The sequence below is a fragment of the Dromaius novaehollandiae genome, chromosome 20, assembly GCF_036370855.1.
Source record: "Dromaius novaehollandiae isolate bDroNov1 chromosome 20, bDroNov1.hap1, whole genome shotgun sequence".
NCBI classification, from domain to species: Eukaryota; Metazoa; Chordata; class Aves; order Casuariiformes; family Dromaiidae; genus Dromaius; species Dromaius novaehollandiae.
Genome location: NC_088117.1, coordinates 12,287,767 through 12,302,362, shown reverse-complemented (window position 1 = coordinate 12,302,362; position 14,596 = coordinate 12,287,767). Strand labels below are relative to the sequence as shown.

General features: G+C 35.9%; 1 protein-coding gene across 8 annotated transcripts in view; it reads left to right on the top strand.

Moving 5' to 3' along the window:
* The window catches only part of TTLL11 (tubulin tyrosine ligase like 11), a 66,800-nt gene that overhangs the window by 21,792 nt on the left and 30,412 nt on the right, over positions 1-14,596 (top strand). For 7 of the 8 annotated variants that reach the window (XM_064523910.1, XM_064523912.1, XM_026094394.2 and 4 more), the window contains 2 exons: positions 383-501; positions 2,948-3,049. In XM_064523910.1, the coding sequence (XP_064379980.1) occupies positions 383-501; positions 2,948-3,049 (221 nt within the window). The remainder of the gene's footprint in view (positions 1-382; positions 502-2,947; positions 3,050-14,596) is intronic. The other variant, XM_064523909.1, reaches the window with a different exon arrangement.

Sequence of the window (14,596 nt, the reverse complement as noted above, 5' to 3'; positions counted from 1 at the left end):
TCTTATACCCTTGAAATATGACTTATTGGACTTCTGAAAGCTCTCCATCATCTTTGTCATAAATACATTTATTCATTGTCCCCTGCAGTTGACTTAACTGTATTTAGGGAGTGGAAATAATTTTTTTCATGTTTGTATACATAATATAAATGGTAACAGTGGTAACAATCTTTTTTTAATTTCAATTTACTAAAGCAATGTGCCAAAAATCAGTATAATATCATATTGAAAATGTTACAGTATCTGCTTATCCTTTAAGAAGTATTCTGTAATCTATCATTGTATATTTAAAACATACAAGGTATGTATAAGTTTTGAGAAGATGTAGAGTAAATAATCATCAGTCCTACACTGAATAATTGTATTCCTTCATAAATTAAAGCTGTCTCCTGGGGTGTTTGAAAATGTCCCAAGCCCTGTTGATGAAGAAGTGAAAGTAGCTGTTATCAGAGATACTCTTCGTCTAGTGGACCCTCAGAAACAAAAGAAAAAAGATATCCAGTAAGTGTGTTGACTTTCTTTGGGTTTTTTTGCATCAATGCTGAATAATAATTGTAAAGGCGAAATATTTTTTTCCAATTATATTAGTTCACCAAGGAGAATGCTAAGTGGTGACTCAGTACAAAAAGAATACTCAGATTTGTAGGTCTACTGAGGGAAGGACAGGAAAAAACAATTCATTGAACTTTCTGTTTAGTAGTGGGAAGACCACCGTATGGTCCTCTCACTGCCCTGCATTGACTGCTTCACATGCTGCGTCCTTCCTGATGGGAATGTCCTAAGTGTGGAAGGAGCTGTGTAAGTGCTCTCGCTCAAGGAATTGAAAAGGTTCACAAACTGATAGCAAATCAGTTTACTATCCTGAAATAACTACTTTGATTCAGAACTGGTGCAAACAATTTAGTAACTCAGGTTTATTTACTTATATTTTTCCTTGAGGCATCTCTTTTTACTCAAAACAGTCATAAGATGTAAATTTGTGTATTAATTCACAAATGTGAATGATGTGAAAGTCGCAAAGTACTCTGAATCACCCTGTTGGAACTGAAGAATATGAATATTGTGTTTAAAAATTACTTCCTTATATCTGTGGTAATAAACATCGTTAAACAAAAATAGTTCATTATAATCACAGGTCAATAATGCAAATACAGGTTCTGTAATGGAACAGAATAAAAAGTATCAATCTGATACACCTAGGGGTGTCCTAGAAGATTCACAAACAGTTGGCAAAGCACCACTGAACTGATCTTTCTCCTGCCTGAAGTTGGCAGCCATGGATCACACGTTCGCTTTCCCTCCTGTGGAGTGGTGCAGACCTTCTAAGTAAGGGCACTGAAACAATCTGCTTCTGGTAAGTCAGGGGACTTTATGCAATCTGAGTTTCTAAGCACTTTCCTTTGATAGGCCTTGACATACAATTTGCCTTCCCTTTTTTAGACATATATGTGATAATCCAGTGTAAAGTGACTTTGTATTTGTACATCTATTTGTTATTTCCACTGTAAAGACTGATCTAGAAACGAGACAAACGACCTGATGCAGTTTGCATGGAAATGCTCGTGGTGGGATCAGGCTGAGGGAGAAATAATGCTTTCTGTTTTAATGAAACAGCTCATTCTAAGCAGTTCCTCAGAGACGTGAAAGGGAGAGTTTTGTTCCTTAGAAATCCTTGCCTGTAGACCTCCCTCTGTGTTAGACTGTTTTGTTCTTCTCTTGTCATGTAGCAGCAAGTTTAAATATGTTATTCATATTCTACAATGATTTCAAGGGCAAATTTACAGTCCTTAAGTAGAAAGAAATAACAGAAAAAATTGTATAGGAGCATTTCTTTAATACATGCTAAAGACTCCCATGACCAAGACAGGATTGATATATTTATAAGATCTTTATTTATTAATGTAATATTATTATAAGATCAAACTTTTCTCTCAGAGGCAGTGCTACATATTTATAGGTACTGTGGTCAGTGTATATGATGTCCTGCAAAGCAGTCTACACTATGTCTTACCTGTACTTAACCTTCACTGTTAAGGTTAATTCAGTACTTGGAACTGAAAAAAGATCTTCTTTTTAAAAGCCTGTAATTACGTAACTAGTCATGTCTTTTTTTATGCTGAAGTTATGTCAGGCATTCATTAACTACATATTAGATATGGTAAAAAGGCAAGTGATGATTACAAATAAATTCCTGGAGAACTCCAGTATGTGTGGAATGCTTGAGAATTCTTCTCTGATACATTTTGACTACTAAATAATATGTAACAGGATTAGTCAGTGATGAGATAAACCATTGGCTCTTCACAGCAAGAATTCATCAGTGATACAGCTTTTTTTCAGGATAATCTTTTTTATAGAGCAATCTGTTGCTGAGTATCTGCACATCTTTATCGTAAGACGATCAATAATCGTATTTGTTGCTTCATATGGAGATATTCTTTACTGATTCTTTACTTTTCTGTGCTGATATATAAGAAGTCAGATGTGACAACTCCCCACCCCTTCAGCTAAGGTTTACCCTTTCTACTTCCAAATACTTTTTCTTGAGCTGATGCAGGTATGCCTCTCTTCAGTTAAGACTTCAACTGAAAAGATTCCTAAAGAATAATCTTGTTGGAACTCTATTTATAAAGTATATGGTGTTAGGTGCTAGGATGTCCATACAATATGTATTGCTCACATATAATTCTCTTGCCCTTGAACAAAATTTTGGTTACATTTTCAAGTGGCCGATATGCATAGAACTTCTCGTGAGAGACATGATCTTACTGTAAGCCTCAAGGTGTAAAGACAAATAAAGGATCTCGTTCTGATGACTTTTGTAAATTTACACCAAAGTAAAAGCATTTGAGATAGGAACTGAGCACCAGCTGCTTTTGCATTGTCTTCACTAGCAAAGGTTTTAAAATGCTTTGACTTTGTGTCCTTATTGTCTCATTAATTTCAGAGGATTTCCATTAGTTCTAACGTGTGCTTCTACATTCCCTCTCCAAACGCTCCTACCGATAACTATAGAGAAGTGGCATCTTTATAAGTCTGCAGAACAAAGGTAATAACTGACTGACTGACTGACTATAGAAAACTGAACAGTCGTATATCTATCCATTGTAATATTTTTGCTATTCCAATTCCGACTGTCACATTAACGTTAAAAAAATCTGAATTATTCTTCTGACAGCTAACCAGGCAGCAAACATTGCAGACTTTATTTTTGATGCTAACTTTTTAATGGACATTGATTTAGATAAAGCTTAACAATAACACTGAATACACAGGGGGAAAACTGAGAAATTTGAGCTGCATCTCAGGTAAATATTCTGCTGTGGGGACAGATTTGATTTCCCTCTAATTATCTACCAGATTAAAATAAATGAAGCATCTAAATGAAAGTGAGTTTTAGAAGCCATCCTAAAGCACTTCACTATCAGGAAAGATTAATAGCTCAGAAATATTTGGTAGTTTAATTTTTCTTCCTCTTTATAGTGTTTTGATTATTTTTTTCTCCCTTCTTCCTTTCATGTGATATGTAACATTGAGATGTAAGTTATGCTGAATCAGAGCAGTGCAGTTTATTATGCCATACGTATCTTTTTGTTTTTCCAAAAACATTCCATTCTTTACACTACTAATCATTAGCAATTATCTTGGCCCTGCCAGTAATTACTCATTGAAAATCTGTAGCAAAACAGGTTCAAGTGAACATACTTAAATGTGTCCAGTGGTTATTGTTCCACAGTGTGTACTGATCTTGTCTTAGTTTACGGAATTTGTCCAGGTCACTTAAATACTGAGGTATGTGCTTAATATTTTGTGCATGTTTAAATATAAAATGGAAATGCATGTTAGGATTTTATTTCACCTTAATAGAGGAAATCTCTTCAGTTTTAGAGATCAGGGAAGGCTTTGTGATGCAGAGAATATAAGAAATTACAACAGAGTAAGAAGTCACATAGGCACACGTGAACCTTGCAGGAGGGAGGAGTAGGAAGGGTACAGCACAGTGAAAGGTACTTGTCTTCAAGGGTGTGAAAGCCCTGCATGACAAAATCCTTTATATTTCGTATGTAGAATAGATATTCTGCATATCAAGATCCTAAAGGTAGCAGATATCCATATAAAGGGTAATACCCTTCTTTGCTATATTAATTTCCTTGCTGCCTCTGACTCCTGTGTATTAGGGTAATGGTAGGCAGCGTACAGCTACAGCAGTGTTCCCAAGAAACTGTATTAGTAGAGAGATTTGGAGCCATATACTCCTCTGTAGGTTGAAGATGTATGTCATCAGCTCAGTGTGTCTCAAGAGGAGAATCTGAAAGCAATTCTGTGGGTTATTTTGTTAGGCTGTTTTCAATACACTCTAAATCCATCCAGTGAATGTTATTTGGCTGTGTCTGACCAAGTAAGTGCCTGGGTAGCTTTTACTGAAATTAATGGAGAAGGCAATTACATGTTGTGCATTTTGTTTTACTTTTATTTCCTCTCCTTCTTAAAAAAAAAAAAAAAAGAAAGAAAGAAAGAAAAAAAGTCCAGCTAAAAAAATGCATATTTTTTAAAAAGGGTTTTATATTTTTTTAATAAAATTTTCCAGGAGCCAAAATATGGAGCCTTTTTTTCCCCCCAGCTTTGGTTTCTATACTAATCCTCTTTTCTGTAGGCATTCTTAATTCAGAATCACAGTTTCACTTGTAATTAAAAAATTAATACATTTAATAAAATAATATCGAAGCTACTAGTCCTTTACTTTTGTTTGTGTGGCATAGATTTTTAAGGCCTGAGCAGATCATTGCAATCATCCAGTCTGATTACATGCTGAAACAAACACAATGATTTGTGGCTTAACTCTTTTATTGAAAAGCCTAAATTTTAAACTCCTTTGTAAATCTGTTAAATGTTTTCAAAACAAACCTTACTGTTTTTGGCCTTGCTATTGACTGAATAAAGGGGCTAGTCATGGCCAGCAAACGTGATTTCTGCTCTGAATATCTGTCACCACTAATTTCAGATTTGTAGTGGTGTTTTTTTCCAGCTTACATTTTGTCAGCTATTGTAGCTCTTTTGACCTGAATTTATGATCTGGTGAAGCCCTTCAGTACTAGATTAGCCAGATGGTCATTATATGATCATGAGGGAGCTTTCCTTTGTGTGAGAAATCTAATGTGAGAAAAGGAGGGGAGAGGGGGAAGAAATGTACTTTGGTGGTACTTAACATATGCAGAGCATCATTTGGAGCAGAGGTGGCATATGCCCCTCCATGTGACAGGGAAGAGGTCAACGTTCGTTTTTATCCAAATCTGTACCAGGCAATCTGGCCGAGATTGTCAGAAAGGCTGGCTGCACCCCACTGAGGGTGAAATCCTGCTTGGGCAGTAGTATGCAGGTAGGGGCTGGGCTTCGTACTGAAAGCTTTCTGTGGTTAAATTTGCTCTGGACTTAACTTCTTGCAGCTGAGATGCTGTTCGCAGCCTATCAAAGGTGGGATAAGTGACTTGATCTAAAGGAAATTTGCACAATTAAATGCATGGTCTAATGACACCAAGCAGCATTTGAAGTAAATCAACATTTTGTATGTAAACAGTAGTTTAAGATAATCACTGATGCAAATCATTGTTTATAATGTGTCCCCAACAGAAACTCCATTTTAAAAGGCTTCACAAACTTCTACTTTTTTGTGCCTTTTAGTCTCTGTAGTATTAAAAGGTTTTAATCTCAGTGTTTAAAGATTTAATTGCTTAATCGTTAACAATTTATTCTTAAAATTGCATTAGATTTGAGGTGCTAAAAGGAGTCTCAGATTTCTACGCAAGTATCGTATATTCTCCACTAGATGTTCAATATAAACTATTGGACTGGTAGTATAACTGCTTGAAGCCGTGTGTATCATTCAGAGTGAGTCTGCTCTAGATGTCTTAGGAATATTATTTGTATCGTCTCATCAATGCTAATGACTGGCTTTCCTGTCCTGTCAAAAACATTTGTGTCCCAGTTTATTAGTGCTAATTAATCCAGAGATAATAAGAGAAATCTTTATATTTTTGTTGCTGTTATTATTTATTTTGTGTCCCAGTATGACCACTTGGATTTACATGCACAGGTTCTTATATATTTCAAGAGATAGAATATGGCATGTTTGTCATTATTAGAAATATAAGTTGCTCACAGAATAAAATCTGCTTTTCACTTGCTAGAAATGATAAAGATGCAGACCCCTAAGTAATACAATGACTTTTATTCAGCACTGAAATAGCCATTGACAGAAAAAAGAATTGAAACACTTTAGTAACCAAATGTAATTTAATCTATGGCTATTATAAAAATAATCATTTCATTGTGGCCAAAAAATGAGTATTTTTTTTATTATTATTATTATCTATTATGATATTGCCGTTTCATTGCTAGTTTATCTTCTCTTGGGTGCTCATTCTCTGTACGTACCCCTTCATGCTTTTCTATTTGGAATTCAACCTTGAAATTTATTTTTGTTCTGATTCTTCTTCTTTTTAAAATGTCCAGGACCATTCTCTTCTCTGGATTGTCTGGCTCTGGCAAATGTCATATATGACTGACTCATTTTCTGAGCAGGAAGAACCCCGATGTGGTCTCTCCAATTTTTGCAAGATCAGCATGCAAACATTGGCTAATGTCACTCTGTTCAGAGTGCAAATATTAATGTGTGCCAGTTGGATTTTTTTCTCTAAATGTTATATAATTAGGAGGAAATTTTGATCGATGTTTTTTAGAACTCCTTGCAGAAAAGATTTTATTCTCTTCTTACACAAAAGAAGATGGTTGATCTTTTTTTTTTTTTTTTTCCTACTGTATAGATTACCCACATTTCTCACTTTAAGTAGTTTCTTTCTCTGATATGGGACAAAGTTAAGAGTTTCTAGGAGGAGAGTAGTATGTAATCTGTATTAGAGGAATGTCAAGAAATTAAATCATTTTCTACTTATGTAGTTTCTGCTTTAAAAATAACTTACGTTCAAGTGGTAGCTTCTTCAGGTGGTGACTTCTACTGTGCTATTGACTAATGGGTCTAATATTGCCTATTGAATTGCAAGTATATTAAAGAGGAATGTGGATCTTCTACTGAAACAATTGTTTAAACACTGATAAATGTTTATCTTTTGTATACTCCAAAGACATTTTTCAAATCTTCATACTTAGTTCCTTGATACTGAAGAGCAATTATGCATTTTCCTGAAAAGAAAAGTAAAAATAAGACAGTAAATCACCTAGACAGCTGTATTTCTTTTATTTTCCAGATATTTTTTATTCAGTTTCCCTGATGTTTCTGTGTCATGTTTAATGGAAGTACAAAAATATGATGTGCAAAGATGACTCTAGAGTATAGCTATCCTGGATTTTGATGATGATAAAGTCATTCTTGCCACTGATTACTGTGTTTATCTCACTGTACATATTCCAGGGTTATGGTTATGTGACAGGGATAGTTTAAAAGGCCCAGAAGCTCAGTGCATAAATATATGGAGAGATTGGATGGGAGAATACTGGTGTTACTGCTATCACTGATCAGAAAATAATGACTGTTCTTCAATCTTACTGTAAGTTATCTTCGTTTCTGCTTCTGTGAGTAACTGTATTATGTTCTGCAGTGATTCCTTATTCAGGGTTGTCAGTATCTCTGCATTATTTGGGATGAGTTTACTGCTTATAAAAATGAGCACATAATAAACCAGGATATGCTAATATCAATATTTTTTATTCCCATTTGCTGTATTAGTTGCCTCTACAGCCTTAGGTTGATTCCTATCTTCCCTTGTTATCACTTGGAGTCTGGTCAGGTTTCCAGCTATGCAAGTGCTTTTCAAGCACTACCTTTCCATTCCAAGCCTTATCTCTGCCTGGAAATGTATAAACTCATATGTATGGCTTTCTGGAAATTGATCTTTCTACTCTGGGTCATTTTGGAAGTTGACACAATTTTTTTCTCCATCAGTCAACACAACCCAACATTCATATTCAGGATCGTTCTGCCAAAGGCCTTTGGAAGTACGTTGCATTAGAGCCATTGTCTTTCCTAGTGGGTTTTTGTTTTATTCCTTCATCAGGCAATCTGCCAACTTCAGGATCAATTTTGTCTGCTATCTTAGCCCATGTGGCTTTTTATGAGTTAGACAGGTGGAGAAGACTTTAAAGATGATGTTTGTCAATGTTACTTTAGGTCAGATTAGTGAAATGTTACTTCGTTTTTCTCTAAGTTGCAGAGTATTTATTTCTGCTGCTATTTTTCATCCTGCTCAGGAAGAACGAGCCTCAATTACTCTGTCTGCAGTTTTGTGAAGCAAATGTCATAGGTGCCATGCTCTTTGTTCTCTGTTCTTGCTTTTCCAGTTGTTTATCTCCTTCATCCTTGAGAGCTTTTTAACCTTTCTTCCATTGATTAAGACCAGCCTTGTTTGAACTCCCACAAACTAGTCTGTGAATTGTTGCTCTGTGAAATGAAGGGAAGGATCTGGTAGTGCTTGACTTACACAACAGTTTTACAATGGCTTTAAGAGCCACTTAAAGGAAAGCTCCACAAGAGTGATTTACTACAACAACAGCAAATACCAGACTAAGTCCAGAAAGCAGCAAATAATTTGAATGTGCTGTGGCAGCAATTCTAACATCGACAAGGAAATCTGCTGATAGAGAGAAGGTCTGATCTTTTAGTTTGTAAGTGGCCTTATTTCACTTGTAATCAGAAATGTTTTAATTAACTATAAATGTATAGCTTAAATACACATAAGCAATAACAGTGTTTCTTCAAAAATAGCTGAAACTATATTCCTAGAATAGATACATTAAAAATTAGTAAAAATGCACTTCAGTGTTTTCCTGTAATGGTTTGATGGGAAAAAAAGTTGCTTGTGTGAAAATAATTCTGGACTAGGACCTAAAAGGTGCAATTTCATTGCCTGATTCAGGCAGTTTACTCAGTGACCTTGAGACAACTGATTTTTTCTGCCACAATTTTCAACTTGTGAAAAGAAGAGGCTGCCTTGTTTCCCCCACGCATTACCAGTCTTTTTAAGCTATAGTGTTTAGGATATGGCCTGTTACTATGCTTAACAGTATACGAGGCCAGTTTATGTATTGTTATATATAAATATTATAGAAAATCTTCAGTTTTCTTCTCTGGAAAACTTTAGGTCTGATTGTGCGCTCTTCAGTAAATATCTGTGAGGGTTACTGAGCTTTTCAAAGCATCTTTTACCTTTTGCCAACCTGATTGTCATTAGTGATCTCTACTTTTTATGTCTTATCTTTTCCAATACATAGTGCTTACACTCATTGCATTTTCTGTACAATATCATAAGTTGCTGCTTAATGTGCTATTTGGAACATTTTGGATGTTATAATTTAAAAACAGATTTTTCTCAAAGTTGTTTGCTGATGTTATTTTCAGTTTTGTTCTCAGTTTTACAGTTGTTTGCTAACACAATTGAGAACTCGTGGAATATCATTAGAATTCACAAAAACCCAGTACTAAATAACTCTGTGCTTGACAGCAGATTAATTTATAGCTATTCCTGCCTTAACTTTTACCACTGAAAAAAGTACTGTTATTCATAGTCCAGTCTTGCAGTTGGTTTGTGTTGATCTACTCATATTGTATTTGAAACACTAGTGTCTGTAACGTAAAAACTCTATTTTAACTTCCACATTGTGAATTCAGTCTTATTTTGAATCTATTGAAGTGACCCAATATTGAGGGACAGCTGAAAGTAGTAAGAATATACTAAGCAAGAAAGCTGATGACAGGCCTGGTTCATTTAAAAATTTTAATGGACAAGAATTGATATGGGTTGCAGAATTTTGAAAGGTTTAGTTTTCAGCACTGTGAAATTAATTGGTCCAAAAATGTAGCATGCTTTTGCAGTAATTGGTATACTACAGTGCCCCGAGCTCTGGTGTTAACCTTAGTCTGTTTTTATGTTATCAAATTGCGAATGGAGACCGGTTTGTCCAATTAGACTTGAATCATAATGTTTTGAGATGCAGCTAATCTAATTACACTTTTATTGACATCTGTTTTCTTTATTTTTGCTCTTTAAAATTTTTAGTTTGAAATAGAGGAAGGTTTGAAAATAAGCTAAAGACTGTGACCTGTCAAGAATGTTTCCATAAAATCTGAACTTTCCAAACATTCTGATACATCAAAACATGCTATAGCAATTAAATTTCTTAGGTATTCACACTGTATTGCATTTTAAATTGATGACTAAGAAGCCTTTTGGCTTCCTCTTCTCCTACACTGATTCTCAAATGCAAAGAAAACCTCTGTGACAAAATATATAGGCAAGGAAGGTTTTATCTGAATATGTTACTTGCCTCTTTCTCTCTGTAGTGTAACCACAAAAATTGTTGTAATCCTTGAGAGATTTGCCCAAGAAGAAGGAAGGTCAGGAATAAATTAGAGTGGTTGCTTAGACTCCTTCCAGATGGCATAAAAAATTAATGTGGAGGCAGTGGGTCTAATATATCTTTCAATTCAGTTATTTGGTTAGCGATTATAAATGAGTCTTACTGGTAATAGAGTCTGGCTTAGGGCACAGTATACTTTGCAGCCCTCACAACCAGCGGTGATGACTGGGAGCAGGAGTAGTCCCCCTGGCTCCCTTGAGCCGTAATAAAAAGTCTGCTAGCGAGGCTTGTCCGTGCTCGGCGGGGTTACAGCCTGGTACCGAACGGGAGAGCGTGGGTGTTGGTGCTCCGCTGGCTTGGCTCCTGCTTTGTTTGAATTCTAACAAAATAAGCTTATTCTGTTTTTTTAAACAAACTCAGTGATGTTTCGGAGCATTCCTGGGAGCTCTGTTGGATACAGATGTTTGTTGTATCCAGCCATTGCTGATGGCTTCAGTGGAAACAAATGAAATTTCAGTTTAAGCGTGGTCAGAAATTTGCTCAGGTTATGTTGGATAGGATAAAAACAAATAACAGTTTTGCTCTTATGCATCAAGTACTTAAGTATATACTGAAGTGTTTTGCTGAGTTACCCCTCTGTACCTTTGAAAAAGTGAAATTACTGTAGCTCTTAAGGCCATTCATCTTCTCCTTTTATCTCAGAGGTAAACTGGCTTGCTTAAATAACACAGCAGAGAAATCTCTGTTCTTAGATGTTACTTCCACCGTCTAGGGCTCCCTGTATGCAGCCTCCAAGCTTGACATCGCCTCAGCCTGAAAGGGGTTAGTGTTTGTGCTGAACAAGGGCTTAATTTCCAAGTAATTTTCAGTGTGTGGCTCAGCTCGTTTCTGGCTTCTCTGCCTCAGTAGTCTAGGCAGCCGTCCAGCTGTGAAGCCAAAGTAGTTTGCCAAAGAGTGCTCATCTGGAATAGCTCTTAAGTTTAAAAACGATCCTGTAGTTAAAGCTAAACAGAATGTATTTATGCCTAGTGAAATCCACTGAACAGAGTATTACAGAGAAGAACTCCGCTTAGCGTGCTGTCTTTCTAGAATACAGACTGCTCAGCAACACTGTAGATAAGGAAGCAACTGTCTTATAAAACTGATTTAATTGCAAACTAATTTCTTCCCCTTATAGGAAAAAAAAAAGTCGATTCTTTGTCTTCTCTACACATTCTGCAAATGCCATCTCATCCCTTCCTCTGCCAGAATGTGTTAATCGCAGCCTGTCTAGTGTGAGGAAAAGGAGCAAAATGAGCAGTTGCTTCTTGATTTAAGGAACCTACTTAATTCTATTAACAACATTTTGAAGAGAGAATGCTGTTTCGTGTTTTTTAGGGTTTGCCATCATTTATGCGTTAGTTTTCAATACAAGAAAACTGTTGTGTTTTGAAGTTAACAACACTTTTTTTTTTCTCCTGTCTTTAAGTAGGGGGCAGTGGCAGCATGTGCTTGTCTTGTCTGTCCAAGTGGGCTCACTAAGTTTGCGTGTTCCTATAAGGAAGGTGATCAGTGGTTAGGTTTAAGTGCAAATTATATTTTTCCTGACACTTCAATATGCTAATCACTTGAGCCTGAGTTTCTGCTATCAGCAAAATAATCTTCACCTCTACGTACCCTGTAACTTGCTAGCATAATCTAGTTTTTTAGGTAATACCTTGACTTACTGAAGGAACAGTGATTCAGCTGCACTCTTTCTTATGGCTTTTTCATATAGCACAATTTCCATTAGTTGCATCCAGTAAAATACTTTCTGAAAGAAATTTCATCTTCAGCATCTTAGTTAATTGCCTTGTCTAAAATTACAGATATACAGATATTTAATTTGCCCTTTTTTCCCTTCTACATTATTGAATATATCTCCTTGTGTTGCACAGAAGCAGCTTTGCTTATATATGAAGTTTTTTAGTTGGTCTGTAATGCAAACTCTAGTTACTTCTAATTTTCCATAATCTTTCTGATATGTAATTACTTCTCAATAGTATCATTTTCATAAAATAGATGTAACATGAAAGCCCAACTCTGATCGTGTTAGCTTTCAGCAAAGCATGCTCCATCCTTTCTTTCTGACGGATTGAAAGTAACGGGTAGTACCTTTCACTGACTGCAAAGTGCGTCTCAGCCTACAGGTTTCACCGACTTGGGTGCATGTTTTGCAGAGCGCACTGGAAAAAAAGCAAACTCGGTTCAAATATTAATTTGAATTTTAATAGGAACAATTTTTTTCATGCGTGATTTTCCCGATATGTCTAAATATTAAAAATGAGGTAATACTGTTTGAATTACCTTATGATACCCTTTTCAGTCTGAGTTTCTTTGTGTCGAGGAAGCCTTCTTGCTTGAAGGGTTTTGAGTAAACCTTTTAAGATACTAGGAAGGAGATAGAAAGGATCCTGTTTCTAATTGTAAACTTAATTTTGCTGAACTTCACGTGCAGTCATTAATTTTTTCAGCATCACTAAAGAAATATTGAATATTGAGAATACTGAGCATTGAGAAAAATATGGGAAAATATTGGGTTCTTTTGGGTGTGCCTAAAGTCTTATTTTAAAACTCAGTTTATTTTAAAACTCATCTAATGGCTATGCTATGACTTTTTTTCAACATTTTGCATATTAAAATGCTGTGTAAAAGTTGCTACTAATGTGCTTCTAGGTCAGCTTTTAGTACCTTCTGTGTTTGGCTTCAAAAATTCTTGCTTTTGTACTGCTTTCTTTTGCCTGGGATTTGGCTCCCCTATGAGCACGCAGGCTGCTCCCCATTTCCCCTGCTCCCCAGAATGTATTCTTCCTGTGGGAAAAGAGTTAATATATTATCCTCTGCCCCTCTTCCTGTCAAAAAGCTGGCAAGAATGCTGGCCTAAGGCTTTTGTGATGTGACAGGAATTAAAACCTGCAGATGATGAGACCACTGAAGCTGCTGCGGTCATAATTCTTCATCCTTTAAAATAAAGAATCCCTGGGTTTTTCTTTACCCCATAATGTCTGAAGTGAGATATCTAAATGAGACGTAAGGCCTTTTTCTTGCCTGAGAAAATACCAAGAACAGAGGGATGAGATACTCTCTAGTTTCTGAACAACTCTGCCCTGTAAAATACAAGTCATCTGACATTCGTTATAAGAGAACCTGGAGAAGGGAGAAGCAAAATCAGCCTAAGGGACCAGAGAGGGAGAGGACAGGGAGACTTTAATAAGATAGAGTTTCTCTGAGACAAAGCCTGATGGAATGGGAAGGATAAGGATTTCAGAGTGGAATTAGATTTTTACACATGGACACTTAGCTGGAAATTGTACTATAAACTAATTCAGTGGCTAGAAAGTGCCAGAGTTTAAATCAGGTTCCTGATCTGAAAAACAAATTTCACAGTGATTTCTTTGTACATATTTAAGTACATTCACTGTTCCTTCCTTATATACCTCAGTTGGTATGGTGTATGCACCAGTTCTCAACCTGGAAGCTTGCTTTAAAAGAGCAAGTCTGTCCTCCTGTCCTTCACCCGTAGTCAAGGCAGTCGTCTTTGCCGTGATGGATTCAGTCGATCATTGTGTAACTAGCATGTCAGAAAACAGAGATGGGAAATAAGTCTGGCTTTCAGAGTGTAGTACTAATATTTTGAAAGAAGACATGAATGTTGCTCAACTTTTATACTTTCTAATTTATGAATTAAAGATTTTTTTTGTCTGCAGTAAAAAGATATATAAAGAATAAGGTTTTTTTGAGGGTATGTTTAATATAGCAAGAGGTCATAGGACCAAGGAAATTATAGCAATGAATGCCAGACATTCTTACAAGACATTTCGTACAGTACTGGAGTATAAATATTTCTACACTGCTTTAACATGTTCCCAGCATTATTGCTTAAAATAGAAATACTGATTATTCAAGGGAGACTTATTTGGGCAGTTGTGGGCACACTGTTTTATTCCTTCCAGAAACAATTTTAGTTGAGGCACTCAAACCTGCTGTTCTCAATGGCTTGAGCAGTTTGCTTTTCTTTTTTCTCTCTCTTTTTTTTTTTTTCCTTTTGCTGCTTGACTTCCATCCACCTTCTAGATCTTCCTCCATCCATTCTATATTGCTTTGAACTTCTGTAGGCTATTCTGGTGCATGACGGTATTGAACGACTACTTTGTTAGTAATATCTGATAGCTGTTTTCCTCTCTGGAGTAGCATCACTTTAAAATAGCAT